Below are 17,115 nucleotides of genomic sequence, written 5' to 3' on the forward strand. Positions count from 1 at the left end.
TTTTTATGACTCTTGAAATTATTTTAAACTTCTTGATAAGTTGAGGAATATAAATATCTTCCTCTCTGTCCTCAGTAACATTTTCAAAATTATTTAAATGATCTAAGAGTTAGCTGTCCAGCAACTGAGGTGGTTTGGTTTGGGGGAAGTTGGGTGATTGTATTGCTGGTGATGGCATTTTGTTTTTTGTATTAACCGTTAGATTCCTTCCCCTCCCTCCCTCCTCCTCCCCTGAATGTTTCAGAAACTCAATCTAGAATATCATGAGCAACTGCAGAATCCAGAAGCTGTAGTCAACAACCACAGTATCATTGTGCTAGATCAAGGTGACTAATCTTGAACCTACCAGCCATGTAATGAAACCTTCATGGGACCTGAGAGCTGCAAGACTCATCSTGTTTACCTTGCAGAGCCAACAGAAAGGAGGAGTTCTGGAAGAGCTCATAAGTAGGAGATGGCAGTAATTTCCTTAGTGCTCCCTGTTCTGTTGCAGGGTTGCATTAGGCTAGGCTGGACATGGGAGGCGATCTGGCAATCTCAGCCTTTGCAATGCCTGCTGTCTTGTTTCCTGCAGTGCAGGAAACATGTAGTAGCCCCTGACAGGAGTCACAGGTCATTTTGCATAATTTTGATGTGGAAATCAAACTATACAGTTTCTTAGGAATTCGGAAGGCTCAGGCTTTTCACCACTGTGCTTAATAGTTTATAAAAAGAAAACAGAAGAACTGTCACTGCCATAGAGAGCTCAAACTTAAATTATTAAGAGAAGAGACAACAGATGCTTAAAGGAAGATACAAGTTAAAAATAAGATAGTAGGTTAGTAGCAGCCTAACCATAAACTTCTGTAACTGTTGTGGCAAAAAAAAAAAAAAATCTACAGAAGCCATCTGATTTATGATAATTGCTAGTTAAATTCCATTTTTCTTCAGTCAATATTTGCAATATTTTAGTATCCTCCTCTATTTTATTTATTGGTATTATAATTGTTCTGGATAAAATGTCATGTATGAATTTCATTGTGTAGTATGAAACTTATTCTTGTTACTAGTATCTTTTAATTACAGCAGATTTCAATGTACTTTGGCATAGGCTCGAATGCTAATAACAGAAGAAAATCTCATGACCACTATCATCAAAACTTTTATGGATCACTTAAGACACCGTGACGTCCAAGGCAGGTTTCAGTTTGAACGTTACACTGCTCTACAGGCTTTCAAATTCAGACGTGTTCAGAGCCTTATTTTGGATCTCAAGTAAGTATATTAATTGTGTGTTAATTTGATAAATTTAAAAAAAATGAAATTAACACTTCTATTTGTTTCTAATGTACTCAGGTACGTGTTGATAAGTAAACCAACTGAGTGGTCAGATGACTTGAGGCACAAGTTTTTAGAGGGTTTTGATGCCTTCTTAGAATTACTCAAATGTATGCAGGTATGTAAATCTGTAAAGTACAAAATTTGCAGAACATATTTTCTTCTTAAAACAGGAGGATAGCTTTTAAGATTTAAAATTGATGAAATTTAATGTAACTTCCATTTTATGAAACTTGAATTCACTGTAACTGTTAGAATCATGTCATGTTTGCCTGAAACGCAACGTTTCACTTAACTTTTTTTTTTTTTAGTTCAGTTTGTTGTTGCTATAGAAGGCAGTAAAAAGGAAAATCAGTTCAAACAGGAACATGTTAGTTTTGTCATACTTTGCAGCTATACAGGCATAAAAGATGCATTTAATTATTCGAGCAAAATCTTGTCCACCTTAACCAAAACTTGCTGCTCTTGAGTGCTCGAGATACTACTTAAATTCAACAGAGTTGTTGTTCATATTAAGGAATATGTAGTCCTTTGACATAAAAGTAGACATCTTCACTGTAAAGTTTTTTTTTCAGCCTTTTTATGCACCATGTTATCTTAAGAGTTGTATATTTTAAAAGCAGCACAGGTTTTACACAGGCAAATGGCCATGTGATCGTAAGGTATAATGAGAATTTCTCTCACTTTGTCGGTGTGTCAGTAGAATGTTTTCCTCAACACTTATCTTTTGATAGTCTATTAAAGATAATTTCTTCTCTTGAATATACTGCAGTTATGAGATTACACCATATTTATCTTATTGGGCCCAGATCTGATTAGGCAGTCTGTACACAATCTTTAGTTAACACTTCCTTGCATTTAATAGCACATCCCTAGAAAATACACTTTTGAAAAGTGGAATGGCTTTGTAAGATGATGTTTATATGTAAAAGTTTTTGTAAAAAGAATTTATGAATTTGCTAATGACAGTGAAATTTTCCCAGGTGTTAAAAGTAATAATAAATAGATTTAGATCTGAAACCTTTCTTGTCCCAGTATTCTTATCTTTCTCCACTTCCTGTTTCATTTTCTTGTTATATTAGATCTGTTTGAATCCTTTTAGAATGTTCTCAATTTTTTCTTTCGTATTGCAGCAATATTACATAAATAAGAACATATTTATGTTATGTTGTCAATGTTTCAGTGTCATATTGCTAAAATGCACAGTTCTTTTTGTTCCAGGGCATGGATCCAATAACTCGTCAAGTAGGACAACATATTGAAATGGAACCAGAATGGGAAGCAGCATTTACATTGCAAATGAAATTAACACTTGTTATTTCAATGATGCAGGATTGGTGTGCTTTGGATGTAAGTTCCTTTTAGGTTATTTTTCCATGTGGATATGTGAAAAAAGGTGAAACTTAGTAATATATGTTAACAATGGAACAAAACACAATTTCATTACCAGCCAAAGTCTTCCTTTATGAGCCAGTACAATTTTTTCTGTATTTGAGAACTTTTTTTAGAGCTTGAAATGATAACTTCATTAAACTATGATTAAGCCTTTTGAAGAAATGCTGCTGAAAGACCTCTGTCAAACATCCAGAAGTTGTGATTGTCTGTCTAAACTATTAGATTATAATTATCGGAGGAGGAGCAGAGGACCATGCCCTTGGATGTACCTCTCCTGTCTGCTTGTAAATTGGGTTTCTATACCATAAGTTTTTCAAATTTTAGGACAGCAGAACTTCAGCACGGTAAAACATTGCCATGGAACAAGGGATCCTAGAATATCTGAACATTCAAATTGATCTTAATCTGTTACTCTTAGTCAGCTTGCAGGTTTTACTGGCACAACATGATCATTGCTCAGAAGGTTCTATGGTACCAATAACAAAGAAACATACTAGAGAGTCTTTGTTTAACAAGATATACCTGAATGGGTTTCAGGATCTGCATCCTTCTTAATGATTCAGTTTATGTTTGAGTCCTTGTCTTAAAAGACTGTTAAAAAAGGTAAAACTCAAAACATTGTATCAAAACCATCATACTTTGTATATATAACAGCTATGTTACTTTGCAGAACTCTACTTTCTTCATAGTCTGCATAAACCACAATCTTTTTTGTAGGAAAAAGTATTAATTGAAGCTTACAAGAAATGCCTGACTGTGTTGATGCAGTGTCACAGTGGTTTTACTGATGGAGAGCAACCTATTGTTCTCAGTATGTGTGGACATTCAGTTGAGACCATCAGATACTGTGTTTCTCAGGAAAAAGTTAGCATTCATCTCCCAGTTTCTCGTTTACTTGCAGGTATGAAATATTTAAAATTTCAGGTAACTAAAACATTATATAAATATAAATTAAATTTACGTGGATGTAAGGAACCACACATCAGCTGTTCACAGCCTGAATAGAGTGTATTTTAGCCATTTTCTAGCTGTTGGATAGCCTTTAGGCAAAATGTTCCTAAGCCTTGGAGAAATTGTTCTGGTTTCAGGCTGGGGGAAATGTCAGTGAGACGAGCTGTAGGCAGTTACTGCTGCTTTTGTGTCACTTGATTGATGCAAAAAGAGTCCAACAAAATAGAATCTGTAGTTGACTGATTCCTTTGAAGTATGGTCAATTTCAGACTGAATAGACTAGCAGGCATTCTGTTAGAGAGCAGGTCTGTTAAACATCTGCTGCCTACAAACCAATGTGTGACTGGAAAATTAGGCAGTTTTTCCCCTTTATATTGTGGCTAACTTGTTTAACAATTGTGTTTAAAAAAATTGAATTTTAGTTTAACCAGAAACAGAATCAAAGTCATCTGACAGTAAAATAAATTCACAGGTGATGAAATGAAAAAATTAATTCCTGGGTAAAGCTTCGAACAGCTTAGAATCAAAGAATTTTGAATCTTTCAATCTACAAGCAAAAGCCTTGTAGTTTAAAAAACAAACTTTATTGTATTTTGCAGGGGTCTTATAATAGTTCCTGAACTATTATTATTTCTATAAATGCAAAAGTTGATGGAAAGGATGGGGCATCTGTCATTGATAACTTGACCTGATAGACCAGGGATACTTGGCTATCTCTGAAGGAGGCATGATGTGAGCAAAAAAGGAAAAAAGCCAAAATGCACACCTGTTGTCCTGCAAATAACATACAGAATCAATGGGAAAACTTTAATGCTCAAAATGTATATTTTGTGATGTCTTTTCAGAACATCTCTAACACCAAAAAGATTAACATGCAAATGTTTTCATGAAGATTGTCTAGAAAATGGTTAGATAGTAAATTAGATGGCTTTTTTTGTCCTATTGAAATTATGTAAAATATTGTATGCTATATAATATTTGTTTTATGTATTCATATAGGCTTGCATGTTTTGCTGAGTAAAACTGAAGTGGCCTATAAATTTCCTGAGCTGCTCCCCCTGGTATGTAATTAAATATAACATATTCATTAAATATAACAAATTTGTACTCTTAAAATGTTGAAAGTGAAATTCGTTATGTAAGAGTACAGTATTATTAAAAATAACAGATTATCTTTCTGCTACGAATTCCATTTAGAGGAGCTAGTCTTTGTGCAGTGGGTAAAATTACCTCTTAAAAGATGAATAGATGTTCATGACTAGGCCTTAAGCAATCAGTATTGCCCTCTTAAATTATTTAAGACTCCCATTTAAGGTTTGTATTTTATTCTTCATGCATTACTTTTCATCTCACAGTAGGAACTGTTTTTAGTATCTGTTGGCATGACCTAATTCTTTCTTCTTGGCTTTGGAGTTTCTAGTTTTGTTCCCCAGTTATTTCTTCCTTCCTGCATGTTCATATTGGGACACTGTTGCTTTAAGGGGAAGTTAAAAAGAGCAAAATAAGAAGATAGAACAGAACTGGTAGATAAAACATTGCTATTTTCTCTTTCATGTAAAGGTTAGTTATTCTTTCACAAGAATTTTTTTAAATTGATAACACTAACTGTGTTTATTCCTAAACTTAAGTTACAGAATCACAGAACGGGTAAGGTTGGAAGGTACCTCTGGAGATCATCTAGTCCAACCCCCCTGCTCAAGCAGAGTCACCTACAGCATGTTAGWCAGGGTTGCAGCCAGGCAGGCCTTGAAGATCTCCAGAGAAGGAGACTCCACAACCTCTCTGGGCAACCTGTGCCAGTGCTCCGTCACTCTCACAGGGAAGAAATTCCCCCTCACACTCAGGCGGAACTTCCTGTGCTTCAATTTCTGCCCGTTGCCTCTTGTCCTGCCATGTGGGACAACTGAAAAGAGTTTGTCCCCATCCCATTGACACCCTCCCTTCAGGTACTTGTACACACTGATAAGATCCCCCCTCAGTCTTCTCTTCCCCAGGCTGAACAGGCCCAGCTCTCACAGCCGTTCCTCACAGGGCAGATGCTCCAGCCCTCTGATCATCTTTGTAGCCCTACACTGGGCTCTCTCCAGTAGCTCCATGTCTCTCATGTACTGGGGAGCTCAGAACTGGACACAGTACTCGAGATAAGGCCTCCCCAGGGCTGAGTAGAGGGGCAGGATCACCTCCCTCGACCTGCTGGCAACACTCTTCCCAATGCACCCCAGGATACCGTTGGCCTTCTTGGCCACAAGGGCACATTGCTGGCTCATGATCAACTTGTCATCCACCAGCACTCCCAAGTCCTTCTCTGCAGAGCTGCTCTCCAGAAGGTCAGCCCCCAACCTGTACTGGTGCCCAGGGTTATTTCTGCCTAGGTGCAGGACTCTGCACTTGCCCTTGTTGAACCTCATGAGGTTCCTCTCCACCCAACTCTCCAGCCTGTCCAGGTCTCTGAATGGCAGCAGAGCCCTCTGGTGTGTCAGCCACTCCTCCCAGCTTGGTATCATTGGCAAACTTGCTGAGGAGGCACTCTGTCCCCTCATCCAGGTTATTGATGAAAAAGTTGAACAGGATGGGACCCAGTACTGAGCCCTGGGGAACTCCACTAGCCATAGGCTACAACTAGACTCCACAGCACTGATGACGACCCTCTGAGCTCTGCCTTTCAGCCAGTTCTCAATCCACCTCCCCATCCATTTGTCTAACCCCCACTTCCAGAGCTTGCCTAGGAGGACGTTATGGGAGACAGTGTCAAAAGTCTTGCTGAAGTCAAGGTCCACAACGTCCACTGCTTGCAGAATACCTGTATGGATCAAAGTTAAACATGAGATTTATTTACAGAGTGATTGGATGTATTTTAAGTGAGCTCATCAAACCTTTGTAATACATGTTTTGGACTTGCTACTTTTTCATGCTCCTAAAATTATTTAATGACTATAAATATCCTCCCTTTTGACTTCATTTCCTTTAACTTTTCTCTATTTATATGAAAATACTATGTCTCTTTATTTAATGCAGAGTGAACTTAGCCCACCTATGTTGATAGAACATCCTCTACGATGCCTAGTCTTATGTGCCCAAGTGCATGCAGGAATGTGGAGAAGAAATGGATTCTCTCTTGTTAATCAGGTAAGTACTTAATAGCTGTATAATCACTGTTTTCTGGTAACTTTGTATATGGTGATTTTAGACCTCAAGAACTCCCCTTTCTATATTTAAAAACATATATTCAGTATTGATTTCAAAATCCACTTGTGGAAATCTTATGGAAGGGCAGTGGGAATGAGGCAGTTGCATCATTTGAATATTTAGGCTTTTAAACTGATCTTTGATTTTCTTAACTGAAGTTGCCTTTTTTTTGGTCTTGGGATTAGTATAATGCTAAGTTCACTTAGCATTCTGCTCATGAAGAAACTTCTAAGTATAATGCAGTTAATATCCCTTACCTTGTTTACTGTACGCCATTCAACAACAGCAAGAAGTGCTGAATTAGATCTGTATTTCTTTGTAATTCATCACTTTCATGTAAAAATGTCTCAAATATATAAATATGTACCATGAGATAAGATAAGATTATTATTTCTAAGGTAATTAAAATCCTGAAATTACACAATAAAGAAGCACCAGAACGAGGATAGAAGAGTATTTCTTGGCTTTTATCTCTGTATAGAGAGAAGGATCATGCTTTGGAGACTAGCTGCTTCTGGCTTGAATTTTCTCTGCATTTGTTCAAATGAGGTCTTAGGTGTTTTGAGCATAACAGCTATAAAATGGATATTATAGTGTTGGTGCCACTCAACAGGATGATGATCTTAAGTGATTTACTGAGCAAGACAAAGATAGTAGCAGAAATAGGATTTACTTCTGTGATGTGTTAACTTGATATAATAGTGAAACTGTTCTTTCCCTCCCACACTTCCCCATGTTCATCAGATAGTTGCAATGTGTGTGTGCTTGCAGGCTGAATTCAGTTTATTTGTTTGAGCTTTAATTCTGACATTCTTGTCTTTTAGCCTAAATAATATGTTCTTATAAGGTGATGTCTTCATTGTCATTTTAAAGCAAAACCAATGCTATATACAAATACAACAACATTCATATTACTGTAGATACGTATTAAATCTGAAATTTCAACATAACTTCTGGTAGAGAGATAACTACTCTGTGTTAAATTCTTGTGACTTTTGGCATCTTCAGTTTAAGAATTTTCTTAAACTGAAGTAGTTTGGCTTCCATGGTCTAGAAGAACCTTTTTCTTTCCATTGGTTATAGAGAACTCATGTTTAGCCAGATACTGGAAAGTAGAGGATACTGGAGACTGTTTCCAGTCCTGCCTAGAAACTTAACAGCTTGTTTCATTTCCCCTAATTGCTGTGGAATCAACATTTCCTGTTTTTCTGTGCCACGTCCTGATGTCATGTTGCTGCTGTTTCATTGTACTGTTGAATTTATTCCTAGAATAGTTTGGGTTAAGCGTGGCTCTCACCACTCTTAACGTTATCCTGAAACCAGCACTGGATCAATACAATTCAACCAGTAATTATGCGTGTTTTATGCCATATTAAAATGCTTTTTGCATCCAAACGTATCAATATAAATTTTACAGATTTTAATATGTCTTTAGTTTGACAAGAGTTTATTTTTCCAGAACAAAAGTAAGTTTAGAATAAATATAATACTCCTTAAATATTATGCTTTTTTTCAGATTTATTACTATCATAATGTGAAGTGCAGAAGGGAGATGTTTGACAAGGACATAGTCATGCTTCAGGTAACCACGTATACCAGTCTGCATTTCACTGGGTGTTTTCAGGATTTGTGTGCGTGTGTATACAGCTCCATCAAAACCCTTTAATAGCAGGGAAAAGAAATTATTATTTTTGTGGAAGAATTTGTGTTGTTCATTTTTGTATCTGTGTTCTTACAGGAAAGTTACGTAGAGGAGATACTGCTATAATCCTGTTTTTTTTTTTTTTTTTTTTAACATACTGCGCAAAGTGCAGAACTTCCTGTGCAACGGCTGTGTAATACCACACCTTTAAGAATGTAGTGTTTTAGCTAATGGATGATGCTATAGTGGCGATTAAGGAGTCTTCAGGTCTTCAGTATTGGGCTCAGTGCATGTGTTGCCTCTTCTCCCTTTCTCATTTCCAGTCAAAACTGACCTTTAAAATGCTGGATAGAAGGTAGAAGCTCATATAGCAGTTTGCCAGTTTTGCTATGTTGTAAAATCTCTTCTGAAGCCCAAAACTGAGAGTGAACTTAACCCTGTCACAAGAAGATATGATGCCTTACATCTAAACTGAAGTGAAGAAAGCTAAAATTTGTAGCTGAAGGAAGAGGGCCCCTAAATCTTACCTAGACTTACCAAGCATGATGCATGTGTCCAGAGTGAACTTGTTGTTTCAGACACATTTCACTGAGACTTGATCTGTCCCTGATTTGTGATGTGCATTCACGTCATCATCATGTGGACATAAGCAGTTTCGTGAGAAATTATTCTATGTTAAGGATAGCCCTGTTATGAGTAGGAAACAACTACTTGCTAAAATCTTATCTGTTAATTAATCTAAATTAACCAGTTATGAATTAATTCATTAGTTTTTCAGAAATTGATATATGGAAATTGAAATAGTCACACACGTTAAATGTGTGTGACTATCTTATAAAATCAGTAGTATTCTTTCCAGGAAAGTTTGGAAAGTCTTGCTAATGTTTTGGGAGTTGGAATTTATAATCTGTTTTTTAAATCTGTACATGGTATCCATTAAGTGCTAAACACATTTCAGTGTATTCTCCAGAAGTTGGAGCAGCAGGAACAGAGTAGCAGAAACAAAACAAAACAAATTTTTAGTGGATTTTATTTGGGATAGAAAGAATAACTGAATATTTTGCATTTAAAAGTGTATCAAATTGATAAAACAAAAGACTCTCTTTACTTAAATGTATGTTATCACTTGTGTTATTGAAGCCCTAAGAGAGAGGATAGGGTGCTTTAATTAAATCTCTTTCCCCAGGATAGAGGGAGAAGAATGAATTTCATAAGGAATATATTGTGAACATTGTCTATGAAATACAAATGTACTTCAATAACACCAGATTTTTTTCCCATTTATAATAACCATTTTTCCTTTTGTAATAGACAGGTGTATCTATGATGGATCCAAATCATTTTCTGATGATAATGCTGAGTCGCTTTGAACTTTATCAGATATTTAGTACTCCAGACTATGGCAAAAGATTTAGCACAGAAAATACTAACAAGGTAATTTTTTTATACTGCCATAATGGAAAACTTGCTGTTTTGTTTTTGAAAGTGTATTAGACTCTGTTGCACCAACTCTATGTAATTTCTTGACAAAAATAGAGAAGTAACTTTACCTTATTTTATTTTGCCCAATTTGAAATTTGCATAAATACATAAATATACTTACATGTTGAAATAGTAAATTTAAGAAATTGATGTATAATTTTTGCATTATTCAAGAATTTTAAGGCAATTGTGATTACCTTTCAGAAAAAAACTCCGATGTTTCTAAAATAAAAATATTTTCGGCTGATAGAACCATGTTTTTCCTCTTCCTTGAAAAATGCTTTTTCTGTTTTTACTTTAAATCAGGATATTGTTCAACAAAATAACACTCTTATAGAAGAAATGCTGTATCTCATTATAATGATTGTTGGTAAGTTCAGAATACATTTCATCTTTTTTTAATTTAATTTGCTTAATGATTTAGAATGAGCATAYGTCATCTGATATTCATTTTCATTTCCAGTTTATTGCAGTTTAGACTACTTTCCTAGGAGGAAAAGGCTTGCTGAATTTTGTTCAATTTTAATTTCTTTAAGGCATAAGTATCAATCCTGCAAAGTCATCCTGCTCATGAAAAAAGATGTTGGGATCTTGTAACTAGCTTAATTCAGTGATATTTTTGAACACTGGAGGGTGAACTGTTGGGTTTTCAAAAAAAATATTTATTTTTCTAGACCTTTCCTTTAAATTGCAAAAGAACAGAAAATAATATTTCAAAAAATCCTAACAAAAATACTGTTATATTTTCYTGACAGGAGAGCGATTCAGTCCTGGAATAGGACAGGTCAATGCAACAGATGAGATCAAGCGAGAGATCATCCATCAGCTGAGCATTAGGCCCATGGCTCACAGTGAATTGGTAAAGGCATTACCAGAAGATGTAAGTAACTTGKGAAAAATATAACTTTAACTTTGAAATTGCTAAAAATTTCTGTTTTAAGCATGTTTATGTCCTTAAATCTGAAATGGGAGCAGCATGATTATGCAAAAAGAAAGTTTAGTACAGGTACAGATTAATAGTTGTCAGGGAGAGGTAGGAAAGGACTGTAGAAGGATATATCATCTGAAAGAGGCGGGAGCTGAGACATGAGAGCTTCCTCAGCTCTTTTCTTTTTAATGCTGTTTCTTATCAGGCCACCTGGTCAGCAGTCCCTGTATGTAAGCCCATGTTACCAGAGCTATCCAAAAATATCAACTGTGCTGTCTGGAAGCCTAACAGTAATTGAAAATACTAGGCACAGTATAATGACTTGTAATGTAAATGCTTCATGTAAATGATGTACTTACTCTGTAAATACTTGTGTAGAATAGCAAAGATGACTTCAAAAACTTACTTTTAAGAAATTAAACTTTTAACGTGATTCAAGGAGAATGTCGAGATTCAAAAGTTAACCTTCTACTCTATAGGTAATATATTAATAATTTTTTTGAGTTATTTTCATTGTTCTAAATGTTTTAAATGGATAACAAACAAATTTAAAAGTCCAAACTTAGACTAGCTTTTAAAAAATATTTTAGTGTTGGATGAAAAATATTTTAAGCTGGAGTTCTAAATTAATTACATTGTCAGTCTTAGTTAAATAAATGCATTTTCCCTGGACTATTAACTGCTATGAATGTGTATTGCATGAAAGAGATGTGACTTAAAAGGTAATTTGTGTATGAAGCTTTATTACATATTTGAGCTGATATCTGCTGATACCTTTCGTTTTGTCAATTTTCAGTGRCCTGAGTTTTTAGCATTCTCCTATATTTAGTTTTAAAGGTCTAGTAAACAGATATTGACTAATATATACTGAGTAAACTAAGAATTTTTTCCGTTAAGTCTGTTATGCCCAAGTTTGCTAGGGTAAGGAAAAACAGTAAAAAAAAACTTAAATGGCACAATTTTTTAAAAATACTTTTTGAAGACATGGTGTTTTTGGATTTATCTTCATGTTACTTGTTTTAGAGTTCTCTAGAGTGCTAATAAAACRACATCTAACTTTCTTGCGTATCTATTGCTTTGTGATATTAAAACATATTTGATTCAAGAATCATAGTAACGTTATCTTCTCTCTTCTTTTTACTTAATGTAGGAGAACAGAGAGACGGGAATGGAAAGCGTGATTGAGGAAGTTGCCTGTTTTAAGTATGTTTTACTTTATTCTTGTGTTTCAGCCTTAAAATTTGAATACCTAAATTAGTGTAAATGAGAGAACAGAAGAAGGAGGCTGAGACACTGCCTTCCCCTTTGCTCGTGTACATCTCTCTAAATACTACTATTTATTTGATTTCTAGGCTGTCTTTTAAGCAGCAAAAGCTTTTTAGCTGTTCTAGTTTGACATTTCAGCATAAAAATGATTATAATCATTGAACATTGTTTTTATACATTGTTTTTCTTTGTAGAAAACCTGGATTAACAGGCAGAGGGCTGTATGAACTAAAACCAGAATGTGCCAAGAACTTTAATCTGTATTTCTATCACTTTTCAAGGGCAGAGCAATCAAAGGTAACTAACAATTTATCTTTGTTTTTCATTTTCTTCATGTTTTCTGTTTTTAAAGCTTTATTTTGTGAAGGAATATTATGAGTCAGCATTTAAAAAAATATTAACATATTTGAGAATGACAAAATTTAACTGAGATTTTGCAGTGATTTCTGTACCCTCAAATGCTGCACTCCTATACAGAACTACTCAAATTAGTGAGGCGTCAGGAGTTTGTCTATGTAAAACTTGTTGTTTTATTAGGTCTTACTTTACTGAAAGTATTTTAACAGTCTATATTTCCCCTTACCTTTATGGAAATTACTGTTTTAGCTCAGATTTGGCTCCTGATTTTATACTAAAAAAAAAAAATCTAGACTAGCTTAAGATAAAGATTGCTTCTAAAGATGCAAGATTGTGAGGTACTTACAGATAGGCTGTAAGACAAACTTGAAAGGACTTGGAAACTTGCTTCTGTTATTGAAGGCTAGGGAAAAGAGGGGGGAAAACTGTTGCAATGTAATAAAGTGCTGTTTTATCAGTTTTGCACAGGTTTTGAGTAAAATCGACATAATTCCTCTATTTCAGGCAGAAGAAGCACAAAGAAAGCTGAAAAAACAGAACAGAGAAGATACAGGTACATCATCTTTGAGGGAGGATGGGAGAAGGAAACACCTGTGGAACTGCATATTACCCTGACACTTTTAGGCTAACATCGTGTTCTTGGGTTAGCCAAAAATTGGTGAAAACATAGTCATTTCTCTATCTTTCTGGTCATAGACCGGAATCTAATCTGTCAAGGAACCTGCCTTAAGAGTAGCTTATTCCTTCAACTTTTATGTTAAATGCAAGCAATGCCGAATGTTACTACGTGCTTATCTGTCATACTGTTTATCAAGCAACTGTGTATTGTCTTTGGTTAGACTTAAGCTATCTGAGAGTTGGACACTTCTTATGAGTCTTGAAAATTGTAGAGATGTTCAGATGTGAAAAACACAAATTTGCCTTTCAGCACTTCCACCCCCTGGTCTGCCTCCTTTCTGCCCGCTTTTTGCAAGCCTGGTTAATATTCTGCAGTCTGATGTCATGTTGTGCATTATGGGAACTATACTGCAGTGGGCGGTGGAACACAATGGCTACGCCTGGTCAGAGTCCATGCTGCAAAGGGTATGTTTCTGTATTTAAAATTATGCATATGCTAAAGAAGGGGTGTGTACTTCAGCATTTCAACGTCTGTTTGGTTTTTTTTATTTACTTTTTGCTTACTTGGTATGTTAGCATATACAGAATGCATGTATTTTAGTAGTAAGTGATGTTTTTCTGATAGATATGCAAGGCTGGGGAGACCTCTCTGCCTCCGGTGCAGTTTATTTTTAAAAGTGTATGGAAGACAGGTAAATTTCTAACAGGTGCACACAAGACGGAAGAATTCTGCTTGGATCAGTTGAAATAATTGTGGAATGTTGTGTCAGAGACTCGGTTACGTCTGAGTTGTTGCATGTTGAATTTGTAAAGCGTAGTAACTTTTTTCTGACACTTTACTTATTTTCAAGGTAGGCTAAATCATAAAAAAATAATAAAAAAAAATAACATACAGAGCAGTTATCTAATAGAAAGCATTTTATTATTGGAAAGCTGAACTGAACTGTTTGCTCCTCAGTATTTATAATGATCTTTAGAAACCTGGAGAGCTACTCTAGGTTTTGTTGTCTGTGATGATCATTGTCTGGGATGTGCAAAAGTTGTTAGCTAAAGGCAGGCTGCCATCAAAGGGGCTGTTTGTGTTGGTAAAGATTGTTGTTTGGCCTCCAAAACCAAATTTTTGGAAAATGTTGATAGTTTTTTGAAATAACATTTTGAAGTAAAGCCTCAGCTGTGAAGCTAAGTATTAATTTTTTGACATTTGGTCTCGTTGARTTTATATTACTTTTTATAGCTAAATTTAAATCAACATGAGAGCAATTCCATACAAAATACCTTATTGCAAAAAGAACAGTATATCAGTATTATAAATCATAGTAAAAAGTGGAGAATGCAGTCACATTTCAGTAACATGAGAATGTTAGGCTTTAAAATAAGTACTTGAATAGCTTAAGGTACCTTGYGCCTGAGCTAAAATATGCTCAGCCCTCTGGGTGCCATGCAATTGGAYTTCCCTGGCAAACCAGACAACTTGGGCGCACCATGCACAGGTGTTGACATGAGGCATCTGGGAGAGGTAGCCTACATCTGATGAGGCTTGTTAGCCATGTGATAAGCTGGGAAGAATGGACTGTTACTTCAAACAAAAAACAAAAACCCCTCCAAGAGTAAAATTCAATTTTACCATTTTTTCTAATGGATACTGTAGTTATCTTGGAGTATTTCATTCCAGCTCTGGTGGGGATTTTCTAGTGCATATAATACCATGCTTCTGTTCAGAGAGTTGCAATAATAGCATACAATTGCTAGGGAAAGCTGAGAAATATGAGAAACCAATGAAATTTATTCCAAAGCGCAGAGTTGACAGTGAGTAAGCAGGATAGCAAACAGACATATGAGCAGTGAAATGCTCTTACATTTTATGAGGTTGCAGGAATTTATAAATGCATGTTGTCACTAATGTTTAACCTAGCTATGGAACTACTTTAAATATGTTCTTAYTGTTTAATTTTGCTATAAACCTCTTTGTCTTTTAATGAATTATTCAAACTATATACAGAGATTATGTGTGTGCTTCAAGAGARAGACTAAAACTAATAATTTTTATTTAGGTTTTGCATTTGCTTGGAATGGCACTACAAGAAGAAAAACAACATCTAGAGAATCTCAGTGAGGAGAACGTCGTAACATTTACCTTCACTCAGAAAATATCAAGTATGCCTCTTTTCAAATGTGTAGCAAATTTGAAGCAGCTGAAAATACCAGCATATTATATTTTTCTTCTTTTGAGAAGGGATTTACCAAAAAGTTTGTTTACCCATCAGAAGTTTTTAGTGTTATAGCTTAGTATGCGAAAGACAGAATTCCCAAATGCTACAAAAACATTATGTATATATACTTTACATATACAGTATGCTAATACTACAGAATCTACATATGCTTTTTCAAGGGAGAAAAATTAAAAAAATATATTAAGAATAAAATTTGCTGGAAATTATTCTGTTTTTTTTAAGAAGTGTCTCAACAAAGATTGCTGCTGCATTGAAATACACTATCAAACCTTACAGTTGGAAAAAAACATATCTGTATTCTTAATAAATAGTTGTTTAATCTTGACTCTTCCCTGCATTTTCTGATTAGTTTCTGTAATTTTGTGAAAACATGAGAGTTGGTAAGACTCTTCTGTTGAAAATAGGTGGGCAATACAATATTGTAAATTGTACATGGCAGCTCTCAAAAGGCAAACAGCCAGGGAATGCATGCAGTGTATGTGGTCTTGAAAAACACGATCAACAAGCACTATTCCCTACAACTTTTCAATACTGAGAGAGTATTTATGAAAATACTTTGAGGGGAGTGAAAGATGCGCATTGGGCATATTTGCTGTAGGGATTCTTCAGCTCTTGAGTTTATACAAGAGTTTTTATTACGGTGAGTGATCAGATTACCAGGTATAAATATAATCAATTGTCATGTTTACTTTTTTCTCAGGGCCAGGAGAGGCACCCAATAATTCCCCTAGTATACTAGCTATGCTAGAAACACTGCAAAATGCACCTCATCTGGAAGTGCACAAGGACATGATCAGATGGATATTGAAGGTAAATCTGTTTTATATAATTCGTGAAAATCTTGCAGATTTTTGAAACTTTGCTAACTCTGATTTTTCTTGTACTTCCCATGTTGATTTGTTATGCCTATTTGTTTGTTCTTCTGGAATCCAACACTCTGCATTATCTGACCAGCATTATAGTAAGCACAGTTTTTATATATTCATATGTCAAACTAATTAAGACTTTTTTTTTTGTTTTTTGTTTATTTTTACAGACTTTCAATGCTATTAAAAAGCTAAGAGAAAGCTCCTCTACAAGTCCTGTGGCAGAGACAGAAGGAAATATTATGGAGGAGGTAAAAAGTTGTAGCAGTTAACTCATCTTAAACTGGTGTGGATTGTGAGCAGCAATGAATTATGTTTCTAATTGCTGCTCTAAATCAAAGATGAGAAAACCCAGTGATTTCAGAAATCTTAGTTCTGTCTCACAGCTTTTAGATTAGGCCAACACACTTTTTGAAAGATCTAGTGGCAGAGTCCCTGATAATTTCCACCCCCCTCTTTTTTTTTTCTCTCCCTTTGCTTTACCTGTGGTCTTCAAAACTCTGGCAAGTTTACTGCTTGTACTGTTCATAGCACTGATAATAGCACTTAGTCTGCTCATCTCATCAGTTCAGACTGCATGGGAAAGTGTTAATGTACACTTCYCCCCTCCCCCTCCCCTTCCCTCCGCTTCTTTGCAGATCATTCCAGGTAAACTCTTGTCAGTTTATTTGCTTGACATGACATTCTAGGTGTTACCCCAAAACCTTGGAGTGTTATAATGCATTAAGAATACAACCAGTGTGGCTGGAGAGAGAGCAGCCCTAGGGACCTGTTACTTTCCTTTTTATTTCATATTATGCATGCTCAAAGAAAATAAAAATAAAAAATAGAATTCAAGGGTGGGGGGGGAGTACACTTCTGGATCTGCGTTTCTAC

At 35.4% G+C, this 17,115-nt stretch overlaps 1 protein-coding gene across 2 annotated transcripts in view; it reads left to right on the forward strand.

Moving 5' to 3' along the window:
* The window catches only part of UBR2 (ubiquitin protein ligase E3 component n-recognin 2), a 57,020-nt gene that overhangs the window by 22,604 nt on the left and 17,301 nt on the right, over positions 1-17,115 (forward strand). For both annotated transcript variants that reach the window (XM_085315817.1, XM_085315818.1), the window contains exons 12-28: positions 1,091-1,254; positions 1,336-1,435; positions 2,539-2,667; positions 3,430-3,613; positions 4,663-4,724; positions 6,679-6,789; positions 8,366-8,431; positions 9,803-9,925; positions 10,280-10,343; positions 10,729-10,853; positions 12,052-12,104; positions 12,362-12,464; positions 13,029-13,077; positions 13,453-13,607; positions 15,194-15,296; positions 16,074-16,183; positions 16,410-16,490. In XM_085315817.1, coding sequence (XP_085171943.1) covers positions 1,091-1,254; positions 1,336-1,435; positions 2,539-2,667; positions 3,430-3,613; positions 4,663-4,724; positions 6,679-6,789; positions 8,366-8,431; positions 9,803-9,925; positions 10,280-10,343; positions 10,729-10,853; positions 12,052-12,104; positions 12,362-12,464; positions 13,029-13,077; positions 13,453-13,607; positions 15,194-15,296; positions 16,074-16,183; positions 16,410-16,490 — 1,782 coding nt within the window. The remainder of the gene's footprint in view (positions 1-1,090; positions 1,255-1,335; positions 1,436-2,538; positions 2,668-3,429; positions 3,614-4,662; positions 4,725-6,678; positions 6,790-8,365; positions 8,432-9,802; positions 9,926-10,279; positions 10,344-10,728; positions 10,854-12,051; positions 12,105-12,361; positions 12,465-13,028; positions 13,078-13,452; positions 13,608-15,193; positions 15,297-16,073; positions 16,184-16,409; positions 16,491-17,115) is intronic.

This window comes from Rhea americana, unplaced genomic scaffold (assembly GCF_003343005.1).
Source record: "Rhea americana isolate MKP2758 unplaced genomic scaffold, rheAme1 scaffold_44, whole genome shotgun sequence".
Taxonomy (NCBI): domain Eukaryota; kingdom Metazoa; phylum Chordata; class Aves; order Rheiformes; family Rheidae; genus Rhea; species Rhea americana.